General features: G+C 38.7%; 2 protein-coding genes across 6 annotated transcripts in view; one reads left to right on the forward strand and one right to left on the reverse strand.

Moving 5' to 3' along the window:
* c12h6orf136 (chromosome 12 C6orf136 homolog) overlaps positions 1-2,473 on the reverse strand; it is a 14,409-nt gene extending 11,936 nt beyond the window's left edge. For 2 of the 3 annotated variants that reach the window (XR_008387416.1, XM_053638945.1), the window contains exons 1-2: positions 1,947-2,473; positions 604-811 (exon numbers count right to left, since the gene is read on the reverse strand). The gene's annotated coding sequence lies outside the window, so the exon portion shown is untranslated. The remainder of the gene's footprint in view (positions 1-603; positions 812-1,946) is intronic. The other variant, XM_053638947.1, reaches the window with a different exon arrangement.
* abcf1 (ATP-binding cassette, sub-family F (GCN20), member 1) lies at positions 917-26,306 on the forward strand. 3 transcript variants are annotated; one of them, XM_053638937.1, is made up of 28 exons: positions 917-960; positions 1,293-1,351; positions 7,646-7,692; positions 7,867-7,944; positions 9,238-9,361; positions 9,509-9,546; positions 11,179-11,292; positions 12,913-12,963; positions 13,257-13,352; positions 14,170-14,232; positions 14,370-14,441; positions 14,540-14,638; positions 14,723-14,845; positions 16,195-16,295; positions 16,430-16,515; positions 17,880-18,019; positions 18,455-18,603; positions 18,720-18,803; positions 19,651-19,775; positions 19,867-19,979; positions 20,074-20,245; positions 21,848-21,922; positions 22,107-22,177; positions 22,456-22,488; positions 23,323-23,491; positions 23,580-23,644; positions 23,744-23,816; positions 26,002-26,306. In XM_053638937.1, the coding sequence occupies exons 1-28, from the start codon at positions 932-934 to the stop codon at positions 26,166-26,168; spliced, it is 2,616 nt and encodes an 871-aa protein (XP_053494912.1). In that variant the 5' UTR covers positions 917-931; the 3' UTR covers positions 26,169-26,306. The 3 variants fall into 3 exon arrangements, with proteins under 3 accessions (XP_053494912.1, XP_053494914.1, XP_053494913.1); XM_053638939.1 differs by lacking the exon at positions 12,913-12,963; XM_053638938.1 differs by lacking the exons at positions 917-960; positions 1,293-1,351 and adding an exon at positions 5,515-5,702.
* Positions 26,307-26,393: the final 87 nt, after the last annotated feature.

The following is a 26,393-nucleotide window of genomic DNA, read 5'->3' on the forward strand; positions in this document are numbered from 1 at the left end:
ACGGATATGACGTGCGTTAACGCGCTTTCCAAACAAAAATAAATAACAAACCATATTTTATCAAACTGCTGAATTTATTCAAAGACTTATTCATTTAAAATGTACTCACTCAGTCAATACACGCATGCTATCTTTCTTCTTAAGTTTTGCCACAGTATGATCTACGAACTAAGCTGCTAACATAGCTTCACGTCATTGAACTTTACAGTGCGGTGCATAAGTATTTACCCCCTCAAACTTTGCCACATTATTCGGTGTGTGAGGGAAATTACTCATTTTCACTGTGTAATAAGTTTGTTCTTGTTCATCTGAGGACAACGCCTAAGAAGGCCATGTCATGTCACTGAGATCAGTACAGAATGTTTATCTGCTTACAGAGACACAAACATGTTCTTCTGTTCAAGGTTTGTCTGTCCAAGATCCTAAAACAAAGCCTGTTTGAACTGCCTCAAACTGCTTCTTATTGGTACACAGAATTGTGTCATGTTCTGCGTTTCATATATATAGTAGTGGTTTAGTACAAGGGCTTCAGAGCGCTCTCATTATTCTATCCTGCTTTATTCTATCCTGTATTAACCATCTTTCTGTAATAAACCTTTTTACCTTCAGAAGACGAGTCTGCGAGTATTGTCTAATTTCCACGACAATTTGACGTCCCTGGGTGGGCTGCGCAAATCTTTTCAGCTTTTCTGGACAACAAGCAAAACCAGAGGACGCTTGTAGAAAAGTTTCACCCTGAAGTCTGTGTTGACGCGTAGGCGGTTTGTCCTTTATTGTGCAGAGCGAAAGACCGATGCAGCCTTACCACTGACTGGTAGGAATCATCAAGAATTTAGAATTAGAATTTTATGAAGTCATTGTGTATTGCTGTCTCTATGGAAGGGAGTTAATGATATAAGAAATGCACATATTACATTGGGAGAAGTATTACATGGAGCGATTTCTTATAAGAAGTTCCAGGTACTTCGCCTCTGCGACGGCAGAGAGATGGGTGTTTCTTAGATCATAGCTTCAAAACGAAGATATACACTGACGGCTATATATAGAGAGAGATAATCACGGTAAAAATATTTGCTAACGGAAAGAGTCCGGTTCAAGTAATAAATAAGTAAAAAGAGTACTTATTAAGAAGCGCAAGAGGTGCAGTATTTTTGCGGTGGGTTATTATCAAGCGGCATGCCCCATTGACTCATTCCATCATATCAGCTGTACATGATACATTTGGCAAATTTAACGCACAAGTAAATTCTACTGAGATAAAAAAAAATTATTATTATTTATTTATTTTTTAGAAAGGGAAGAGAAAACTGTAACTCCTACCAAATTGCTGTATGTGGACTCACGCTCACAGGTAAACTCTTCTACATTCTTAAGGTTTGCTCTATTGAACCTATAGGTTATATGATGGCAGGGACCATGCGTCAAAAGGGGGAATGACAGTTGCGATAAAGCATTGGTTTCTCTATAAAAAAATTTTTTTTTTAAATTGTTCACGCTGTTTGCGCAACTCATAACATGGGTTGAGGTTTGAAGGTAGAAAAGGCCACGTCCCTACGTTCAAACAGGACTCAGACGCGGTAGTGATGATGATAATCTCCAGTGAAAATTCTCTGTTAATTTATCATATTTTGTAATGGTAAAATGGGGAAATGTGAGGGAAATTACTCATTTTTAATTTGTAATAAGTTTGTTCTTGTTCGTGTTCAGTACAGAATGTTTATCTGCTTACAGAGACACAAACATGTTCTTCTGTTCAAGGTTTGTCTGTCCAAGATCCTAAAACAAAGCCTGTTTGAACTGCCTCAAACTGCTTCTTATCGGTACACAGAATTATGTCATGCTCTGAGTTTCATATATATAGTAGTGGTTTAGTACAAGGGTTTTTACATGCGCTCTCATTATTCTATCCTGTATTAACCATCTTTCTGTAATAAGCCTTTTTTTACCTCCAGAGGACGAGTCTGCGAGTGTTGTCTAATTTCCACGACAGGTGTTACAGCCTGGAAATGAAATGGAATGAATTGGGATTATATGTCATGAATGTACATAAAATAGCCCACAATACATGACACAAATATAAACTGAAGGAAACCAATATAGCTTGAAACTCAATTGACTAGCACAGGGATTTTGTACCGGAACCCGGAAGTTAGCATCGCAAAAACCGAATAGGATTTTCCCAAAGGCTTTTGGATTATCGCAAAAAAAATAAATGAAATTAAAAAAAGCTCTGTGACCAAAAGAAGTTTACGATACTAACACGTTTTGTCCATCAAGATAATTTTCACAAATGAATACAACTTTTATGAAGATTGAAGCCTGAACACAAAACGCTAACTATATGCTAGAAACGAACTACACCACGGTCGCTCAACTTCAACGTCACCATCCCCAAGCTTCCGACTACTCTTCCAAACTTGATTTAAAAACATTTTCCATAACACGGATTTACTCTGTGAATGTGGGGGAATTGTGCACAGCAAACCTGAACCAGTTTATCTGCAAAGTTTTTTTTCCTGTTCGGCGTGATGACGTTTAATGTCCCCGACAACGTCTGTAGTCCCATTTAGCAAAAAATAATGAGTAGGGTATTACTGGTGTAGTATATATCGTAGAAAAAACATGAAAATATTTTGAGTTTGTGTTCACAACATACCTTATTTCAGGCTTTTAACCAAAATCACATTCAAAAAACCCACTGACTTCAGGACGATGGAACCGGAGGGGCTAAAATGCTAACTCGTTTCGGCATACAAAATGACGTCATTCCTGCGCCATTCTATTGGGTTAATCTAAAACTCCCTAATTTTGGGCATGGACTATAGTCAGACATACCTCTTAGTTGTGTACCTGAAGACGCCCATAGCTTAAAGAAGTCCATTCCTAAAGCTGCCTATACCTTAAAGTCAGCCATAACTCAAGCTGTGCATACCTTAAAGTCACCCATAACCAAAACTGCCCATAACTTAAAGTCACCCATAACCAAAACTTGCCCTTCATTAAAGCTGACCATAGCCAAAACTGGCTATAACCTAAAGTCAGCTGGACATTCACTAAAGTTGGCTATATCCATACCTGGCCATGACCTGACATTGGCTATAACATAAAGTCGTCCATAACTAAGTGGCCATACTCTAATATCACCCATTAACAAGGTGGGCCATACCCTAATGTCAGCCATAACTAAACCTGACCATACACTAGAGTCAGCCATACCTAAAGCTGACCATACCCTAAAGTAGGCCATAAGTAAACATGGCCATACCCTAAAGTCAGCCATAACTAAAGCTGGTCATACGCTAAAGTCAGCCATACCTAAATCTGACCATACCCTAAAGTTTTTTTTAACAATAGACATTGTCCCAAAGCAGCTTTACAAAAATAAATGAATTCCGAATATAAAATTTAAATGTATGAATTTGTCCCTAATATGCAAACCAGAGGCAACTGTGGCAAGGAAAAACTCCCTGAGACAAAATAAGGAAGAAACCTTGAGAGGAACCAGACTCAAAAAGGGAACCCATCCTCATCTGGGTGACACCAGATAGTATAATTATAAATAAGTCCCTTCTATAAATGTGCTAATACTACATGCTCAAATAGTGTAATTGTGTAACCAGGAAAATTCAGTACAGTTTTTACATGAAGTCTATTTTGTTGAACTTTTCTACTGTTCGCTGATGGAGACTTGATTGCAAAACTGTTTGTAGTAATTGCAGTACTAAAGATATCATAGCAATTGTAGTCCTAGCCATCACAGCATAATTGTTCATATGAATTGAGGTCCAAATCCATATTTATGGTTTTTAAGTGGTACCATCCTCAGCAATCTCAGTGATCTTTAGGCTGCACCATGTGGGGGCCATCATCATCATCAGCATGTAACTTCCAAATGATGAGAACTCCAACCAGAAGTAGGGCATCAGGATGGATCAGGCAGGTCAGGATCACTGGTATATCAGGAGTATCATATGTAACTCGACACAATGAGGGAGGGAGAGACAGGGAGAGATTATTATTTATGCTTTTTGTCCCGTAATGGTTAAGGACAATGTACTTTGCGTGAGTGCAAGCAGGGACTCCGGCAAGACTAGCTATGACAGCATAACTAAAATGGAGAGCCAGAAGGCAACACAGACATGAGGGAGCCCCGGGACATAAGGCAACCAACCACTCCACCATCAACAAACCTGGGTGAACGAGTGAAAGTGGGGAGCGACAGCATCCAAACATCCCAGTTCACTACAATATTCTATGCCTGCGAGGCCTCTAGATCTGCTCCTATACCTAAGAAAAAAACTATTCACAAAAAGCTTGACTAAACAAATATGTTTTCAGCCTGGACGTAAACACTGAGACTGTGTCTGATTCCCAAACACTAATTGGAAGGCTGTTCCATAACTGTGGGGCTTTGTAAGAGAAAGCTCTTCCCCTGCTGTAGCCTTCACTGTTTAAGGTATCAACAAATAGCCTGCACCTTTTGATCGAAGTAGGCGTGGTGGATCGTAAAAGACTAAAAGTTCTCTCAGGTGCTGTGACGTGAGACCATTCAGTGCTTTATAGGTCAATAGTAGTATTTTATAATCAATATGAAATTTTACTGGGAGCCAACGCAGTGTGGATAAGATAGGAGTGATGTGGTCATAATTTCTGGTTCTAGTAAGGACTCTTGTAGCCTCATTCTGGACTAACTGGAGTTTGTTTATGCTCCTACTGGAACATCCAGACAGTAAGGCATTACAGTAATCCAGCCTAGAGGTGACGAAAGGTGGCCATACATGTTTCTGGCCATACCCTAAAGGAGGCCATGCCTATTTCTGGCCATATGTTAAAGTCAGCTCTACCAATATCTGACCATACCCTAAAGTCAGCTATACCAATATCTGACCATACCCTAAAGTCAGCTATACCAATATCTGCCCATACCCTAAAGTCACCCATACATATTTCTGGCCATACCCTCAAGGAGGCCATGCCTATTTCTGGCCATACCCTAAAGTCATCTATACAGATATCTGGCCATACCCTAATGTCAGCTATACCAATATCTGGCCATACCCTAAAGTCAGCTTTATCAATATCTGCCCATACCATAAAGTCAGCTATACATATATCTGGCCATACCCTAAAGTCAGCTATACCGATATTTGGAAATACCCTAAAGTCAGCTATATCAATATCTGCCCATACCCTAAAGTCAGCTATACCGATATTTGGAAATATCCTAAAGTCACCTATACCGATATTTGGAAATATCCTAAAGTCAGCTATATCAATATCTGGCCATACCCTAAAGTCAGCTTTATCAGTATCTGGCCATACCCTAAAGTCAGCTTTATCAGTATCTGGCCATACCCTAAAGTCAGCTATACATATATCTGGCCATACCCTAAAGCCAGCTGTGTCTATATCTGGCCATACCCTGAAGCGCCGTGACTGCCTCCGTACATCTGCAGTTCCTTCCTCCAGCCTCTATTGGCGCTGTCATTTTCCAAACTACCGGCTTCTGAAACTCTGTGGTGCTCTTGTGTAGCGAGCAGGGAAGTGTAGGCCGCATGTGCGCTGTTCTACCGTACAGAGAGTAATCTACGCATCAACTTCACCACCTAATCACCCTTTCATTAATTTAACGGTCGACGAAAATATGCCCAAGAAATCTAAAGATGTGGCGGAGTGGGAGGGAGACGAGGAATCCCAGTCAGGTAAAGAGTAAAGTTATTCGGCACATGATCTGAAATCAGAAAGATCAGCTAACGTTACATATCAAAACTAGCGGTTATAACGTCGGGCAGAGGCGTTGCTTATTTATCTGATAACAAACCGACATGTTTTATATGTTGGACAGTTAGGATTAGAAATAGGAGTTGATAATAAGAAGCAGTCTGTTGTGTGATCTACACAGATGTCTGATTCTCTATTGCTCAACTATGGAGCACTTCAGTATGAGCTTAATCAGGAGCATTGCATCATCATCATCATCTGGTCTACTTAACTACAGTTTATATATAATATGAATGACAATACACACATCTGTGTGTATGTCATTTTTGTATATGTATGTGTGTGTGTGTGTATATTATATATATATATATATATATATATATATATATATATATATATATATATATGCTAAGTAGATCTATATATGTGTGTTATATCTTTTCATGTGACAACACTGAAGAAATGACACTTTGCTACAATGTAAAGTATTGACTGTACAGCTTGTGTAACAGTGTAAATTTGCTGTCCCGTCAAAATAACTCAACACACAGCCATTAATGTCTAAACCACTGCCAACAAAAGTGAGTACACCCCTAAGTGAAAATGTCCAAATTGGGCCCAAAGAGTCAATATTCTGTGTGGCCACCATTATTTTCCAGCACTGCCTTAAGCCCCTTGGGCATGGAGTTCACCAGAGCTTCACAGGTTGCCACTGGAGTCCTCTTCCACTCCTCCATGACGATATCACGGAGCTGGTGGATGTTAGAGACCTTGTGCTCCTCCACCTTCCGTTTGAGGATGCCCCACAGATGCTCAATAGGGTTTAGGTCTGGAGACATGCTTGGCCAGTCCATCACCTTCACCCTCAGCTTCTTTAGCAAGGCAGTGGTCGTCTTGGAGGTGTGTTTGGGGTTGTTATCATGCTGGAATACTGCATACTGATCATGCTCTGCTTCAGTATGTCACAGTACATGTAGGCATTCATGGTTCCCTCAATGAACTGTAGCTCCCCAGTGCCGGCAGCACTCATGCAGCCCCAGACCATGACACTCCCACCACCATGCTTGACTGTAGGCAAGACACACTTGTCTTTGTACTCCTCAGCAGCACTCATACGTCTATTTCCCAAAGGCAACCTCTGGATATGACGCTGAGCACGTGCACTCAACTTCTTTGGTCGACCATGGCGAGGCCTGTTCTGAATAGAACCTGTCCTGTTAAACCGCTATATGGTCTCGGCCACCGTGCTGCAGCTCAGTGTCAGGGTCTTGGCAATCTTCTTATAGCCTAGGCCATCTTTACAACAATTATTTTTTCAGATCCTCAGAGAGTTCTTTGCCATGAGGTGCCATGTTAAACTTCCAGTGACCAGTATGAGGGAGTGTGAGAGCGATGACACCAAATTTAACACATCTGCTCCCCATTCACACCTGAGACCTTGTAACACTAACAAGTCACATGACACCGGGAAGGGAAAATGGCTAATTGGGCCCAATTTGGACATTTTCACTCAGGGGTGTACTCACTTTTGTTGGCAGCGGTTTAGACATTAATGGCTGTGTGTTGAGTTATTTTGAGGGGGCAGCAAATTTACACTGTTACGCAATCTGTACACTCACTACTTTACATTGTAGCAAAGTGTCATTTCTTCAGTGTTGTCACATGAGAAGATATAATCAAATATTTACAAAACTGTGAGGGGTGTACTCACTTTTGTGATATACTGTGTGTATGTGTGTGTGTGTGTGCGTATATATATATATATATATATATATATATATATATATATATATATATATATATATATATATATAAATACATACTTTTCTCCTGTACAAATACTGCATGTTTCATCAGCATTTCAATTGTGGTATTTCACAAATACCACCTTTAATGTTGTTGTTGTTTTTTTCTCCCCAATCAGACAAAGTTGTCAAGAAAGGAAAGAAAGACAAGAAAGGGAAGAAGAGTGTAAGTGAAAAACAGTAACTTTACACTTTGGTTAAATGTGACATTGTACATGAGATATTTTTGGGATGACGTCACAGTGGCTTTACCCACCCATAATCAAGTATGTTCACCCCTACACACTTAAGTCTAACAGCCATGGGTTGGTTTGTTTGTATTTTTTATGATTTTCTGTAGTTCTTCGATGAGCTGTCCTCGGAAAGTAAGGCAGAGAAGACTGAAGAGCCAGCAGTGAAAGAGACACAAGGAAAGCAGGTACGACGATGATGATAAAGTCAGTCTGGTCACCATCCCTGATTTCATCAAACCACAGACATATTTGCTCTATGGTGTCCCAAACGAGGTCTTGTTAAGACAGAGATAACCTTAACGTGGGAAATAAATGCAAACTGAATTTGAGGCACACTCGGTTTTCATTCAAGTCAGATGTTTAAGGAAAAAAAAACCGAAAGGAATGGTTTAACTTTAGCACCATTTAGATTTTGCGTTCACAGATGAAACAAGACTTCCTTCCATTTAAAAAGAATCAGCAACTTAAATCCAAATGTGATTACAATATTTACATGGGATGTGAGTCCAGTTACTGGTATTTGATACATTATAAAGAGTATTTACAGCCTAAATAAGCAGAAATTCCAAAGTAACATTGTGGTTAAAACAGACTGTCAGTCAGAGGCGCTGGACTTCTTCCTGCTCCATGCTTAAATTGATATCAAGCAAGATAATGGGCTTAAGTTAAATCAGTCCGTATCTAAGACACGCCTTTATGCTAGTCAGACTCCACCCAGCATGCGCAACTCTTAGGATTGTAGTAGTTTCTTTTATTAACTTCTATTAATGAACTCCTAACTCTTCAACTCTGAATACAGGTAAAATACCTGCAATATTAAAGCTACAGTGGTTGAACCCAGTGGCAGCCTTTACATTTGTAATCAGCAAGTAACATGACTGGTTTTCTACTGGTAACATATGCTAGCTCAGAGTGATCCACCATCTTGGATCATTCTTCTGTGTGTAAGAGGTTCTGTTATTAAATAAATAATATGCTTCCATCCATCCATCCATCCAGTAAGAACCGTACTGGTATCAAAAGAAATACATGCACTAAACAGTAACAAAACGAATGTATGCATTAATTATGTTTTTTTCTTCCAAAATGTACAGTTCTATATGTAAGAATCCAGACAAAGTCCAAAATTGTGAGGAAAAAATTTGGCAAAAGATCAAATGGATTCCATGGAGGTCTATAATCGACTAGTTTCTTTTCACATGATGATATGAATTGGAGCAGGGGTGGGCAGTCTTATCCGGAAAGGGCCGGTGTGGGTGCAGGTTTTCATTCCAACCAAGCAGAAGCCACACCTGAATCTATTGAAAGCCAAGATCAACTGATTAAACAGGTGGAATCAGGTGTGCCTCCTGCTTGGTTGGAATGAAAACCTGCACCCACACCGGCCCTTTCCGGATAAGATTGCCCACCCCTGGATTAGACTAAGTTGGCACTTGAACCTGTATATTATACTGTATATTATACTGTATACGCATTAGCCTCAAAAGAAAAAGAAGGACCGGCGGAAAGGGAAAGCTGCGGACGTGGAGGATGAAGATGAAGACGTCATGCAGCGACTCAAGAAACTGTCTGTCCAACCAAGCGATGAGGAAGAGGAAGACGGTAATGTCATAAACTTGAGAGCTTTTGTGTTTGGCTTATTTAATGAAAGGCATTAAAGTTATGCAATGCAAGTCTTATTATTTTAGAAACCTATTTAAACCCAATTCTTATTCGTTCTGATTAACCTGCTGTACACTTTGATTACAGTAATAGCAGCTCCTGTGAAAGGTGGAAAGAGAAACAAGGTGAGCTTTCACAAAGTAGCTTTTTTTTTAAATATATATATATATATATATATATTCTTAAATGGGAATGCATGTTTAACGGTTACAGTGAAGTCAGAGGCTGCGTCCGAAGTCGTGTACTGCGTTCGATTCAGTACCTACTGCTCGGCCGTTGATTTGGGCAGCGGTGGCTCAATGGTTAAGGCTTTGGGTTAGAAGGTCGGGGGGTTCAAGCCCTAGCACCGCTTAAACCTTTCTGCTCTAGGGGTGCCGTATCGTGGCTTTATCGTACCTTGTGCTCTGACTTCCTAACAAGCTGGGATGTGCGAAGAAAAGAATTTCACTGTGCTTCTTCTAGGTAGCTAAGACATTGGACTTCTGACCAGAAGGTAATGAGTTCAAATGACCTTCTCAGCACCACCAAGCTGCCACTGCTGAGCCCTTGAGCAAGGCCCTTAACCCTCAGCTGCTCAGTTGTATATGTGATATGAGATATATGTAAGTCGCTCTGGATAAGGGCATCTGCCAAATGCCATAAATGATACAGTACATACTGATTAGTGTATGTGTGCAGTATAAATACAATATAAACATATTACGTCTGCCACATTGTCATGTGACCTACATGACCGCAAATACTTAATGAGCCTGCCAGATTGCAACTGTTTTTTTTTTTCTTTCTTGTTTAAACCTTCAACGAGTTAACAGTTTACTCAGGTGTTGTTAAACAAGTACAGTTTAACCACAAGGAACAACGTTTAATACCTATAGCACTTGCGCTTAAAAATAGCCGACGTGCTGCCTTTTGGAATTTTTGATTCGGACAGCTCTTCCACGTCAGTCCCGTTGCCTTATGGGATAGCGTAGTGTCCATTGCTTCTATACTGCAGAATCTTGGCAGAAGAAGCAGGTTGTCTGGCTATTTCTCCCCTACTGTTTTATGAATTTTAACATGCTACTCCATTGGCGTACTGCTTTTTGTCTACTGTATAGTGGGGTAATAGGGATATGTGGACGCAGCTGAAGTTTTGGACAAACCTCATGGAATTAAATGTCTTTCTCAGGATCTTAAAGACTTTTTGACTTGTGCTTAAAACCTATTTGTGGAACAGATATAAATGGGGGAGTTGATGCATACAAGTGAACCTATTTCTAAGAGACCGCTCAGCATATGTAGGAACTACTTCAGGCCTCTGGGAAAAGCCTGAAGCCCTCATTGAGAGAGTTGAGAGTGCAAAGTAAATAATAATAAAACCCGATGGGGCATGATGTCTGCAATGCAAAGCAAATGTAACCACTCCAAAGTTGATTTAGTCCTCTTTATGCAACATCAATTTAGCAAGGACTATTATTAATATTTTTTAAAGAATTACTTGTTGTACTTTTTATCATTTATGGTTACATTTAATGTTGTGAAATGTCTCTGATACAATTTAGTTCTAGTTATCAGTCTACGTTATAATTGCTATAAACTGTCCTTCCCTCAGGTTCTCTGGAAAAGTACAGAATAGTACAGATAAGCTGCACGGTTCACTGTCATAAGACTTTCCCATGACAGGACAGTGATAGAGTTTTGAACACAAATAGCTCTTTGTATGAAACATTGGTGTGTGTGTATGCGCTCTAGTTTGACAACATATATCTTGCTTTTAGGGTGGCAACATATTCGCTGCCCTGAGCCAGGGGCAGAGTGATGAAGAGGACGATGCAGATGGTGACGATGATGACATTGATGATGATAAACCTAAAAATAAGAAAAACTCTAAGGTGAGCGGGTATACTTTTTGTAATATTCTCCGGGGTTTCAAGTATTTGAGAAGGTATTAGATGTCGGGGGGGGGGGGCGTGGTATTATATCCCTGGAAAGTAGAGGTTGACCGATTGATCGGTTTTTTGTTAAGTGCGGGAGCGGCTGAGAAGAGTCCGCTGCCATTATACAGTACGAGAGCGGCCTCTAGAGGTGAAATAAAAACTATCACTGACCAATTTTGTTGTGTTATTAGAAGTGTTTTATTTTTTCATTTTGGATACATCTATTTCTATTTATTTGTTGTTTGTATCGTTACATTTTGGTTCAGTTTGGATGTATATCTATTATTTACTTTAATATATATTAATATTTATATATTTACTTCATTTTTAAAAAGTACAGCACCTTTTCATGGAGCAGTCCATTCTCCAGTCATGGAGAATTTTATTTTTGTAATAAAATTCAACGATGAGTATTACGTTTTCGTTCAGTATCAATTTGAAAAACTATGGGTTGATTAATCGGTTATCAGCAGGTAGGTACCGCCCGGCTTAGTAATCGATATCTGTAAAATCCACTATCGGTCGACCTCTACTGGAAAGTGTTCTATAAGATTTTTTTTAATGAACTGTACCTTGTAAAAACATACTGGCAAAAAAATCAGCCAACATGAAGGTTAACAGCCAGAAATTTTGATTTATTTATTTATTTATTTATTTATTTTTTACACCTCCATTTATTTTCCTGTTAATCAATAAGTCTCAAATCTTTATCCTTCTCTCTCTTTGTGAAATTACCTGTGAACATAACTACAATTGATATAAAAAAATTTTATATGATGCTTATTATGATGAATTATAAATAATTCTAGCGTTCTGTCAGAGAGGTACTTCTATGAAATATGTGTGGTGGCTGGAGAAAACCCTTTATGCAGTGAATTGTTAGCATTTTCTACTATATATTATGTATTTATGTATTTATTTATTTATTAAAAGTACTGAAATTGTGCACATATCTCAATCTCAAGTAAGATTCCAGTATTTAATGTCTAATTAACGCCATAAGTCAGAATTGATAAAATCTCATTGAAATAACGTTGATTGCATAGCGGACATTTTCACTGCGTTTATTAAACTGGCTCATTACCCAACATGATCTTTGCTGTAAGATAACCAAGGCAAGACAGTAAACAAAAAAAAAAAAACATTTCCATGTTGTCTTAGTAAAATACAGTTTACACATTTTGTTTAAAGGTCTTTATTTATTTATTTATTTATTTATTTATTTATGTTTTATTTAGTACTGCCCTTCAGAAGCTACATAAGATATTTACTTATGTCTTCCCAGAAGACAAAATAATAACAAAAGTTTACACCCCCCGTCTCTTAATACATCATTTTGCCTTCTTGAGCATCAGCACCTTTTGTAATAGTTGTGTACGAGTCCCTCAGTGTGAAAAGATGGAGCTCAACATCATGTAGCAACGGTTGTCTCAGTCCCAACGACTAATGGGTTTTCCCAGACTGCCACACATCTGCTTACCTACACAGCATAACTGAGCAGTAGTACCTGGAAACCTTTCTGTTCTTGCACCTGTATCTAATATGTGCCAAAATATGTGTATGTATGTAATTCAGGAGGTTTCCAGAGGAAAGAAAAATGATAAGGCTAAGACTAAGAAATCTAAGGTGGGTACATGGGAATGTTTCTTTCTCTTTTTCATTTCCTGATTTAACCATTTTAACTTTTATTTTATTTTCTACATGTTACAGAACATCAATGTACAGTATATACCACGTACTAACAACTCTTTCCATAACCGTCTTCTTTTTATCTGGCACGGTCACTTCCTGGAAACTTATATTCACATGATTTAAAAGGCCACAGAAGGTGTATTAAAGATGTTCTTTCGAAGGAGAAAAAAAAAAAAGGTCGTGTTGGGGTTCTCTGTTCTCATTTCTCTGAGCTCATGTCCTAACAGGGATCTGATGAGGAACCTGACGAGGAGCTGGAGAAAAAGGTTGAGAATGACAAGAAGGGGGTGAAGAACAAGAAAACAGGCAGCAAAGCATCTAAGGTGAGGAATTTAGCGGTTCACTGACTCACCGGCTGTTGAATCTTGACTCTCGGTCACACGTTAGCTTCTCAGCTGTAGAGCTTTCACACGTGGCTTTCAATTAAGCAAAGTAACAATGAGATATATTTCTAAATATGGCTGTTAAAGCAATAGGGTTGTTTGAAAATACATTCCTCCAGTTGCTTTATATATTTCATGTATTTCATATATTTCAAAAAGCAAAATACAGTACAGTGCAGCACAAAACCTGTTATACAACACTACTGCTAATACAACTGACACAATACACTAGCCAGACTCAAATAATGTCTTTAGGTGTAATGCCCAAATGTTTGCATCTGGTGATGATGCTTTCAGAGATATTATCAGGAGAGGATTAAGCTATGACTATTACAAAATGTGCAAACGTTCACTGATGCTCAAGAAGGCAACACGATACATTAAGACTACAGGGGGGTGTAAACTTTTGAACAGGATGATCTCTGTAAGTTATTTTGTTTAAAGATCTTTTTCCCCCCATTTAGTTCTGCTCATCAGAACTTAGAACAAAGCTACGACAAAATAATAACAATTTACACTGCGCACCCTGCTCAAAAGTTTACACCCCCCTGGAGAATCAGTGAACGTTTGCACCTTGCACATGATTTGCTCGGCCCTGAACTGCAATACAGTAAAACTGCACCCTTTGACTTTCGCTGTATAATTGTAGATTGCCCGATGGTGTCTACGCTTTTGCGCTTACTGTGCTCTTTTTTTTAAATAATAATAATAATAATAATAGTGGAGTAACTTAAACACAATGAACGGATGTTTGCAGGACGAGGATGAGGAGATGGAGGAAAAACCTCAGAAGGCTGCTGTAAAGAAAGAACAGCCAAAGGTCAGGGCACTTTAACACTTATTAAAAACATTCTTAGCATCTCGGCTTTAAAACAGCTCATAGGTGTTTATTTGGTATGACGAAACCAAGAGCCGAGAAGCAGTTGTCATTTTCCCTTTCCTTCGGTTCCCTTTCAGAAAGGCAAGCCTGCTCGGCAACCTCCTAGTGAGGATGAGGAAGAGAAAAGCGATGACAATGACACCATGAGGGTATCCACACTGCTTAACTTTACTCCTTGTAACCCTGCTATTTTTCCCCCCTGTGTTTACAATCCTTGTTTTGTTTTTTTTCCTCCCCTTGATGGTAGAGTGCAGAGGACGCTCTTGTTGCAGAGCAGAGTAAAGATCAGCAGGAAGACCCCTATGCCAACCTGAGTAAAAAGGAGAAGAAGAAGAAAAAGAAGCTGGTACATGTCCTGAGAACAGACACAACTGAACTAGAGAGCTATTTAATCTCTGTATGAATAAATGACCAGGGTGTTGCTTCACAGATGGAGTACGAGCGGCAGGTGGCTAGTGTCCGTGCTCAGAACGCCACAGAGGGAGATTTCTCAGTCTCTCAGGCTGAGCTGTCCTCAAGGCAAGCCATGCTGGAGAACGCCTCTGATATAAAGGTCAGTTCTTAATCGAGCTTTGTTGAGCTCGTCTGTCTCTGTATTCTCCATTTCTTTTCAAGGTTCACAAATGTGAGCATGTTAAAATGTAGGTTCACTAATCTGTTAGGATTTGAATACATAATTCTTAGGACCTGCTGTGAGCTGTATTTTAGTCATATATATATATATATATATATAATATATACACACACACACACACACACACACACACATATATATATATATATATGACACTCGACTGAAATGTTTCTCATGATCTTAAAAAGCTTTTGATTTAAAGGTGTATGATTAAATGTTTGAAATCAGTGTTGTAGGCAAAAATATAATCGTTCCGACATATTCATTTCTTTCATTAGAAAACTAACATCTTATTTACAAAAAATATATTTATTTAAACGGATGACTCGAAGGGAAATATTCCGAAAAGCAGCCGATAAGAGTCCGGCGTAGGTGTGAACTCCTTTAATACTGTTTAAAAAGCATCTCAGGGAAATTCCTCAAGAAATTGGTTGAGGAAAATACCAAGAATACATTTCTGGAAATTCTAGTCAAAAATGAGGTCTACTTTGAAGATGCTAAAATATTCAATTATTTTGATATATTGTGGATGTTTTTTTTAATTTTTATTTTTTATCACAACATAATTCCCATAGCTCCGTTTGTGTTACTCCAGAGTTTTGATGACTTTATTATTATTCTAAAATGTGTGGAATTATAATTTTTTTCTTTGAAGTGTACATGCAACAGCATGGATTGATTTTAAAGGTGCTTCACATTCACATCTACCACAAGATCACCACTTCATTCTTAAAATGAATACCCAGCTCGTTATTAAAGAGATTATTACAGCAACATAAGAGCAATACAGTGGCTTTGCTTTTCAGTGTGGTACATTTTCTGTATGTGACTAATGAAAAGCAATACCATTTTATGTACTATATTTCAGGGTTTTTAACCTATGTGAGCAGCACCATACTGCTATTTCGTTTACTTGGTATCAAGTTAATGCGTGTTCGAACTAATAACAGAAGTTCACACGTGTGTTGACTGTGATGCTGCATCGACATTCGTCGATCAATGAACTATTTTCACATTTTGTCGATGAATGAGTCTTCATTTATTAAGCAGAATGCTAGTTTTGTATTCAGTCTGTTTATAAACGTTACTATCAAACTGCTAATCATGAGACTACTCTTAAATATCTATATATCTATCTACTGAATCAACGCAATATTATACAAGGGTATAAACGAATGTAAAATATAATGGAGCTTTTAAAAAGGTGAGACATGTAGGCTGTGGGTTTAAACAGTCCTGACGCTCTTGCGTGTTCTGTCGTATCACAGCTGGAGAGATTCAGCATCTCGGCTCACGGGAAGGAGCTTTTTGTCAACGCTGATCTTCTGATCGTAGCCGGTCGCCGCTACGGTCTGGTTGGACCAAACGGGTTAGTAGTTCGCGATAATAAAAATGGCTCCATTTGATAATAACAGGCTGTACATCGTGTGGAAAAATGCAAGGAATGTCACAGTCGTTGATATCTGCTTTTAATTCCTGCCTTCCACTCTGGTGTTTTTCTAGGAAAGGAAAAACCACGTTACTGAAGCACATTTCCAACAGAGCTCTCAGCATTCCTCCTAATATCGATGTGCTGCTCTGTGAACAAGGTACAGATTTTTCTGTATACGACAGCGCTGTCGAATTTGGAAATTCATGTTGGAAATAGCGCTGCTGAATTCACAATTCTGCTCCGTCACACGGTGTTGATTTAATTTTCTATAATAGCGTCTCTGACTGCTAGACAAATCGCAGGTATACACTACTGGTCAAAAGTTTGTGGACACTCGACTGAAATGTTTCTCATGATCTTAAAAAGCTTTTGATCTGAAGGTGTGTGATTAAATGTGTGAAATCGGTGTTGTAGACAAAAATATAATCGTTCTGACATATTCATTTCTTTCATTAGAAAACTAACATTTTATTTACAAAAAAATATTTATTTAAACGGACGACTCGGAGAGAGATATTTCCGAAAAGAAGCCGATAAGAGTCCGGCATAGGTGAACTCCTTTAATACTGTTTAGAAAACATCTCAGGGAAATTCCTCAAGAAATCAGTTGAAAAAGTGGCAAGAACACATTTCTGGAAGTTCTAGGCAAAAATGGCGTCTACTTTGAAGATGATAAAATATTAAATTATTTTGATTTATTTTGGATTTTTTTATCACAATATAATTCCCTTAGTTCCATTAGTGTTACTCCAGAGTTTTGATGGGGGTTGGGGGATAAAAATAAAGATTGACTACGTTTACATGGACAGCAGTAATCTAATTATTGACCTTACTCTGAGTAAGATAATAATGTGATTAAGGTGTTTACATGAGTCGCTTTTAGAATACTCCTTTCATGTACCCGTTTTACATGGTATAGAACATAATTAGATTAACGGCGCACGTCATTACATCACCGCGCCACGCCGTCCGACGTCCCTCCAGAATTTCACGTATTAACATACAGTTCGTCATCGTTATGGTACCATGTATATAGTTTTGGGTGTTTTTATTTTTAATTTTTACGAACGCTTCCAGCGCGGTTAATTATTTGTCATGCTATATGTGGTAATAGACGACTGCTTGAAGCTGTGGGCTGCGTCCCAAACCGTACACGGTTTGGGACGCAGCCGTGCTCTCTTGTTTGCTGTAACAGGAATACTCCACATGTCTTAATTCGATTTGTGTTTACTTCGAGTATGACCTTAATCGGATTAAGGTAATTAAAAATTGCTGTTTACATGATAGTTTCTTAATCTGAGTATTGTTTTAATCTGGTTAATAGTGGATTATTGTTGTCCGTGTAAACGCACTCTCTGAGTGTGTCTAAACTTTTGACCGGTAGTGTACATTAATGCGTTCTTTCAAATGCGTGATCTTCTCTTTATCTTTTTTTGCTGATTGTACAGGCCGACATAAGCCCCACTTCACGTCCGTCTATTTTTCTTCGTCGTTATACTGAATAGCTGTGCTCTTTCTCAGAGGTGGTCGCTGATGACACTCCGGCCGTGCAGGCTGTGCTGAAGGCGGACACGAGGCGTCTGAAGTTGCTGGAGGAGGAGAAGAGGCTGCAGGCCTTGCTTGAGAAGGGCGAGGACAGTGCCTCTGAGAGACTAGAGAAGGTCAGAGGCTTTCTGTTTTGCTTTCACAGTTTTCCGTGGGGTTGTTTTCTTGAATGTGCTGCACAGAACCTGGAAGTAGTATTCTTCATCATTGAGTGTTGAGTAAACCTCCTACAACCACAACTAAAGTTCGTCATGAGCTTTTAACTTTTTATATTCGTTTCAGTGGTCCATCACGTCCATCATCCTTTAAAAACACAGATGTGAGAGAGACGGGACAGACTGTGTTACACAAAACAGCCGTCTGCGATTAAGTTTTGTCGAGTGGCACAAACACAACCGGCTTTATAAAGTCATATTGAGCTCCTGGAAATGAATGGACTCGCACATTTGCGCTGTTAAAATGCATTTTATTTCCTCTTCATGTATCATTTATGCTTTATATTGCACGCTGTGTAGAAAATGTGTACGTGATCATCTCATCATCTCTGTCAGGTGTATGAGGAGCTGAGGGCAATCGGAGCAGCGGCAGCAGAGCCCAAGGCTCGCAGGATCCTGGCTGGTTTGGGCTTCACCTCTGAAATGCAGAACAGACCCACTAAGAAGTTTTCAGGTGGCTGGAGGATGAGAGTATCACTCGCCAGGTATGAAAGCTATCAGTAGCCAAAGCAGGAAATTGTATCAATTCGATCGATGTCTGTCTTGAGTTTTGACGGAATGACTCGGTTATTTATGACATTATGACATGATCGCTTTACAGAGCTCTGTTCATGGAGCCCACCCTGTTGATGCTGGACGAGCCAACCAACCACCTCGACCTCAATGCTGTCATCTGGCTCAACAAGTAATGCCTCACTTTCTGCTCTTGGTTTAAAAAAAAAAAAAGAGAGAGAGAGAGATTCGAAAACGAAGAATTGCGATTCTGTACAAACTACAGCTGTTATTTGCATGTATTTAGGAAAGGGTTAAGGAAAAATTCAAATTTTCTTCTTCTTCTCATGCAAATTTAATGCTGCATCACACTCCAACCTGAAGTCTTAACAAATTCAGTCGTCAAGTTTTCTGTAAACTGTGAACCTAGAATCAATAGACTTCATTTATTATGTACTCTCACCAGCGACTTTATGATAAACCCCTGCTAATTCATGAAATTATCCAATCAGGTGGCAGCAGGGCAATGCATACAATCGTGCAGGTTGAGCGCTTCAGTTAATGTTCACATCACATGAAACATCAGAACGGGGGAAAATGTTTAATTGGGCTGGTTTGAGTATTACAGAAACTGCTGATTTCCTACAATGTTCATGCTCAACAGTCTCTAGAGGTTTTGAGATGCTTTTCTGCTCAGCGCAGTTGTAAAGATTGGTTACTTGAAATATAGAAGACTTCCTGTCCACTTGAACCAGTCTGGCCATTCTCTCATCAACAAGGCGTTTCTGCCCGCACGACTGCCACTCGCTGGATGTTTTTTGTTTTCTGCACCATTATTTTTTCCTTTAGTAATGTTTGGCTTATTATCCAGCTTAGGCTTGTAATGAAAACATGGGACTGGGCAGCATGTTGGAGCTTTCACTAGCCCAGTGGACTAGCTAATAACTTTACCATGTGTCCCTGAACTCTTGACTTCTAACTCGTATCTTGTTCCCCTCTTTTCTTCTTCTTCTTCTTCTTCTTTTTTTTTTTTTTTCAAGCTATCTGCAGAGCTGGAAGAAGACCCTGCTGATTGTGTCCCACGACCAGAGTTTCTTAGACGAGGTCTGTACAGATATCATTCACCTGGACAACCAGAAACTCTATTACTACAGGGGCAACTACTGTGAGTGACCCAGTTTCCGGATCCGTTTTCATTTTTCCCCAATAGGTCATGCATGAGTAATGAGTTTGAAATATAAAATCCGTTTTTGTAGTGACGTTTAAGAAGATGTACGTGCAGAAGCAAAAGGAGCTCCTGAAGCAGTATGAGAAACAGGAGAAAAAGCTGAAAGAGCTGAAAGCTGGAGGAAAATCCACTAAACAAGCTGTGAGTTTTTGAATGGATTCAAATTGCTTGATATTTATACAGTTTATTGCGTGTCTGTGATGACTCCTCGCACCCTCTCGTCATCTCTTCACAGGAGAAACAAACAAAGGAGGTTTTGACTAGGAAGCAGCAGAAAGGCAAGAAGAAGGGACAGGAAGAGGAAAGTCACGAGGCCCCAGAGCTCCTGAAAAGACCTAAAGAATACACCGTGAAGTTCACTTTTCCAAACCCACCGCCTCTCTCTCCACCCATTCTTGGCCTCTACAGTGAGTGTCTCTCTAGAAATGTAACCGAATACGAATGCATTATTCTAATTGAACAGATGGTTGTTTTTTTTCTAAACAGTTACAAATAGAAGATGCACTATTTGGGGTTGTTTTTTTGTTTGTTTGTTTGTTTATTAGTCCCTCCAGGATTTCGTGATTTTTGCGGTCACAGAAATTTACATAAAATCAAGCAAACGCCACAATATCCAGTGGAAATTTTTCAAAACTAGCGCAGATTTTCCACAGATTTGGGCCAAGACACGTTGTGAAGACTCATTCAGCCAAAGCCCTCTTCGATTCGTACGCATCGAACATGAGTACAGCTAAAAGGTCTTATTTACCAACAAACATCACTGTGAAAGACAATTTCGTGCAATTGCAATTTTGCAATTCAAGCAATTTTCCACAAAAAAACCCTCCAAGTTACATCACCGATTTTGAAAAAAGCCATAGCAAAATCATGCATTTTTGGTCACAACCATCACAAAAAACTCCTGTATGGACGGACTGGTTTACGTTTTGGGAAATAGAATCAAATAAATTTGTTAAAATGTAACCAACAGGTACAAATAGAAATAATTGCACGAGTAGGATTAAAAGAACAGTCCTGCACACATTTCTAGTTGAGACCAAGTATGAATTTGAGTGATGTAGCTGAGGTTGAGGAACTGTCGGAACTGACGTTCCTGTGTTGTTCAGTGTTTCCAGGTGCATAGTGGTAGGATTCATGTTTAATTAAATAAACAGTATACAATTAAATAAACACTCACTTCTAGTTTTAATCCAAATTCTGATACAGATGTTTGTATAAATGCCGACAGTGGCATTGTGTAGAACGTCATCAGCTAGTTCAGCTCATCTGACTATGAACAAATTTCAGGAACCAAAAAACATGCAAATGTTTACTGTGGATGATTTGTTGCTGCTTTAAGCAACTGTCAGAGCTGCTATTATAGCAGGCAGATTAACATCATTTGACCAATCAGATTTGAGAAATCAACAGTGCTGTGGTATAAATGTTAGTTAATCAGGATTGCCTTAATAGTTTGGTCAGAATAGCCAAATGTTATATATCAACAAAGGTATATATTTGACAGAGTTATTTACAGTATGAGCAACACTTTTATCATCCATTGTTATGAATGACTAAGGGAATTTGGCTTATGTGTTACTTCATATTTATACCCTTGTGAAACAGGAAGTCATGGTTGAACAATTTCCTGTTCCTGGTCACCCAGGGGTACTAAAAAAAAAAATTAAAATATCAATGGGAATATACTTCAAATATATTTTTCTCTCATGAATTCATAGGGGTGCCAATAATTGTTGCACACCTATATTTAACAGTTTTTTGGTTTTTTTTGGATAAACCTGTATTGTGTTTGTAATTGTTTGAGCAGAGTATTTTTGTGAATTTCTTTGAACAAAAGATCACAAGGTTAAACAATAAAGACAATTTTTCTTCAGAGCCCTCTTTGCTCATATTTACCAAGGGTGCCAATATTAATGGAGGGAACTGTATATTATCTGTCTGAAAGTCGGTACATTTGATTGTTTCCTGCTGAAAGAAGGAAAACTCACTTTTTGTTCTATTATTCTCAGGTGTGGACTTTGGCTACGTTGGTCAGAAGCCTCTGTTCAGAAATGTTGAATTTGGTATTGATATGGAGTCTCGAAGTAAGTCACGTTTAAAACTTTGTGCACCATTGTTAAAAGAAATTACATGGTACACTAGCAATAGCTGTTATATTAATAAGAAATTATTGACGTATAATAATTTACTGTAGATATGATTTATAGAAATATCTGAACAGCTTTCTAATGAAGGAAATGACAGAGTTATTATTTTTCCTCTCTCCAGTTTGTATAGTTGGACCAAACGGTGTTGGAAAGAGTACACTCCTACTTCTGCTGACAGGGAAGTTGACTCCTGTAAGTGCTGCTCTATAAATTCTCATCTTGTGTGTTATTTTTCTTGTCCAGTTCGTCTGTAAAATGGAACTTTCATTTCATGCTAGCTATGTAACAAGTAGCATCATACTGACATACGTGGCCATAAGCGTAGCACAGTGGTGCCCTATGTAGTAACCAAAAAAAAAAAAAGATCTAGACGTGTATGAAAGTGTCTACAGTTCTCAAACTAGCACAGATGTAAATAAATTAGTCCCTGCCAGTGGTAACTGATGGCGTGTCCACCTTTTATGTTTCAGACCAAAGGCGAGATGAGGATGAATCACCGCTTGGTAAGTAGAAACTCCTAAATGTTGTTATACCACAGTGCTGTTAAACTCTTGATTCTGATTGGTTAGAAGGTTCATATTAATGTGCTTGTTCTAATACATTATCCTTTCGATAGTAATGGCTAATTCACAGGGACTTGTATAGTGAATACTCCATACAGTCAGTACGTTTACATGGACAACAGTTTTCCAATATTAACCCGATTAAGACGATACTCTGATTAAGAAACTACCATGTAAACAGAGATTACTGATTACCTTAATCCGGCTAAAGTCATACTCGACGTAAACACAAATCGAATTAAGACATGTGGAGTATTCCTGTTTTAGTCGCATTATCGAAGTGCATTATAGACATGTTTCATTATAGAGGTTTCATCCGTATGGTGTAGCTTTCAATAAGGAGATGTTTATGTAACAATTTTGGAATGAGTCTCCAGTAACAGTAAAGCTGTAACTTTAAGATTGCCACCATGGGAAAACTCTGCATTTTCTCAGTAATTTAAGCATAATTTTTATCTGATTAACTTCAGTAGAGAGGAAACAAAGAAATGCTGGTGAGGGAACAACGTTCAATGCAGCTATAAGTGGATCAAGAGTATAATTTTCAAATTGCTGTCATATTAACACACTTTGGGATGTGCTGTTCTAGGAAAATAAATAATAATAATAATAATAATAGTCACCCAGCACACACGGCCCTTTTGTTGATTTTCCTGTAACTGCACATCCTGTCCTGTTTATTCCTACCTTAATTTACTGTATCAACTTTTTAAAAAATCTTAAAACGGTCTCCTTTTTGGAAATGAATTGATTTGATGTGTTCAATGTGCATAGAAAGTGGGCTTCTTCAACCAGCAGTATGCTGATCAGCTGAACATGGAGGAGTCTCCCACAGAGTATCTGCAGAGGAATTTCAATCTGCCATACCAGGACAGCAGGAAGTGTCTCGGCCGCTTCGGTCTAGAGAGCCACGCGCACACTATACAGATTTCTAAACTCTCTGGTGAGCACTTGATTCTCTTTCTACTGTCTTTTCGCAGTCTTTTCGAACCACTACATGTATTGACTGCTACATTTTCTCACATTATTAGGCGGCCAGAAAGCAAGAGTGGTATTTGCTGAACTTTCTTGTCGCCAACCGGACGTCCTGATTTTGGTGAGTGGTTAATGGCAGCATGTCTGAGGACATCCGTTAAATCTGGCGTAAATATAATAAACTGTTTACGTCTATTTTCATTCCTATTTCATTTCCAAGGACGAGCCCACCAACAACCTGGACATTGAGTCAATCGATGCTTTATCAGAAGCCATCAATGAATACAAAGGAGGTAGGTTTTCACAACAAACGCTAAATATATGCACTTGAGAATGATATTTAATTCTGTGAAATTCACTGGAACTGACCTTCAGCTGTAACAGCCCTCTAAAGAAATGAACATTACTCACATTGGCTCTTATTCATCGAAGTTGTTAAATCAGTTGGAAAAAATTGTTTCCGCGTTCATTAATTTAATCTTTTGGCATGTTTGTTCGATCAAACTCATGTCTGTTCCAATTGTGTGAAAATTTGTAATATCTTAACAACCTTACGAATGTTTGATTTGCAGTTAAATAATCCAAATCTGTAGCTGATTACATCCTAGTTGCAAATTTAACTTGTGTGAAAAATTGGAATATCACAAAACATTCACAACTAAAGCACCGTTTCAATCCCATGTGATCAAGAGAACGAAATAGTCACTTCCAGGGAAACTGGCACAAAATCGTCTATCCAAACATACTCTCCGCCATTTTTACTTTTTTTTTGCCAATTATCCAGTCACATGATTTGTTGAGGCAAAGTCACATGACTTTTTTGGCCTCAATTGAGCGCATACGTTTTTATGATTTTATTCGCATCTAGTTTTTCCATTCAGCGGTTTTTTTTTTTTTTAAATGTGGTACACAGCTAATGTAATTAATAATTATAGCAAGTGTAGAAGTAGCTTGTAAGTGAATAACGGTAAAAATGTCATCATAATTGCGCACTCAGGAACCTTCTACTAAAATGTAATTTTACTAAGAGTAATTGGTGACTTTCCGTATAAGAGGCACCGCAAAGCCGTGACCAGGCTGTAGTGTTTCAGGCAGGCGAGATAACATTAGCACACTGAAATATTATTTTTTTGAGGCCAATAAATATCATTTTCATATCAACACTAAAGCACACCAGATGTTGTTTTATTCACTATGTACTCATTGTTTTTCTTTCAGCATTTTTATATGAAATAAGAGTTTTATTTTGTTCAGGATGGAAACTTGACTATTTTTTAAAACAAATCTTAAATTCAATCTGATTATTTGAGATGTGAAATTAATTAACACCCAGCTATAAATAACTACCTGCAGGTGAGTTTAGAAAACAGTTCAGTTTTCTACCTGATTTTGATCTTAGTCACCTGCACTAAATTATTTTCATCTCAATTGACTTCTTTTGTCAGATCTTGGATAACTAGTCTGCTTGAATGCTTTTATTGGTATAACTTGGGCCATGTTTCATGTTAATTCTAAATATACACTCACCGTCCACTTTATTTGGAACACCTGTACATTCGTGCAGTTATCTAATCCAATCATGTGGCAGCCGCACAATGCAAAACAAAATAGTGCAGATACAGGTTAAGAGCTTCAGGTAGAGTTCACGTCAAACATCAGAATGAAGAAAAAGTGTGATCTCCGTGACCGTTGATCGTGGCATGGATGTTGGGCTGCTTTGAGTATTTCATAAACTGCTAATCTTCACACACAACAAACTCTAGAGTTTACACAGAATGCTGCGAAAAACATTGAGTGAGTGGAAACATCTTGTTGATAAGAGAGTTCAGAGGAAAATGGCCAGATTGGTTTGAGCTGAAGGATGTAGAAACTCGCATAATAATCACTCTTTACAATCGTGGTGAGCAGAAAAGCATCTTTTCATGCACAAAACATCGAACCTTAAGCTCGATGGGCTACAATAGCAGAAGACCACATTGAGTTCTACTCCTATCAGCCAAGAACATCTCATTCAATGTGGGTTTTTTTTTTTGCACCATTCTGTGTGAGCTCTAACAGCAGTTTCTGAAATATTCAAAGCATTTGGCACCAACAACCATGCCATGGTTAAAGTCACAGAGATCACACTTTTTCATCATTCTGATGTTTGATGTGAACTGTATCTGCATGAACTGCTGCCAAATGATTGGCTGATTAGATTATTGCATGAATGATTATTGCAGGTGTTCCTAATAAAGTGGACAGTGAGTATATGAGCATAAACTGGACCATTCATATCTTTATGATGTGTAAATGAAAAAAATCAAGGGTGGGAGCTTGGGTCCATGTATTATCCATCAGTTGCGCTCAAATCACCAGATTTGTTCTTGTGTCATTGTGTGCGTGCAAATCTACACTCGTTTCAATGCAACCTTGATAAATAAGGGTCAGTGTATGTTTGGTTGTGAAAGATGTACAATTGTGGCTTGTCTTTTCTAGCTGTGATCATCGTGAGCCACGATGCCCGGTTGATTACTGAGACTCAGTGCCAGTTGTGGGTGGTGGAAAACCGGTCGATAAACAACATCGACGGTGACTTCGAAGACTACAAGAGAGAAGTGCTGGAGGCTCTTGGAGAAACGCTGGTTAACAAGCAAAAAGAGTGAACGTTCGACAAGGGGATGCGAGATGCTTCGTTTTCAGTGCCGTAATTTACTCGCACAAACCCTGATGCTTCAGTCTCGACACCTACAACGAAAGTTCATCATTAAAACCTCAGTGTGAGGCAGACTGACACAGTGTAACTGGTTTCTGGACTTTTTTTTATTATAAACAAACCAATTTCTCTGAATGGGTGTGCACGCTGACTTAAAAATCTGTTGATTTTAAAG

Source organism: Ictalurus furcatus, chromosome 12 (genome assembly GCF_023375685.1).
Source record: "Ictalurus furcatus strain D&B chromosome 12, Billie_1.0, whole genome shotgun sequence".
NCBI classification, from domain to species: domain Eukaryota; kingdom Metazoa; phylum Chordata; class Actinopteri; order Siluriformes; family Ictaluridae; genus Ictalurus; species Ictalurus furcatus.

Bases quoted from the DNA above. Each gene is read 5' to 3' on its own strand.
- abcf1 (XM_053638937.1), top strand. From the start codon at position 932: ATGGAGCGATTTCTTATAAGAAGTTCCAG. The intron at 14,233-14,369 runs GTCAGGGCACTT...GTTCCCTTTCAG, and splicing joins TAAAGAAAGAACAGCCAAAG to AAAGGCAAGCCTGCTCGGCA. The intron at 19,980-20,073 runs GTGAGTTTTTGA...ATCTCTTCACAG, and splicing joins GAAAATCCACTAAACAAGCT to GAGAAACAAACAAAGGAGGT.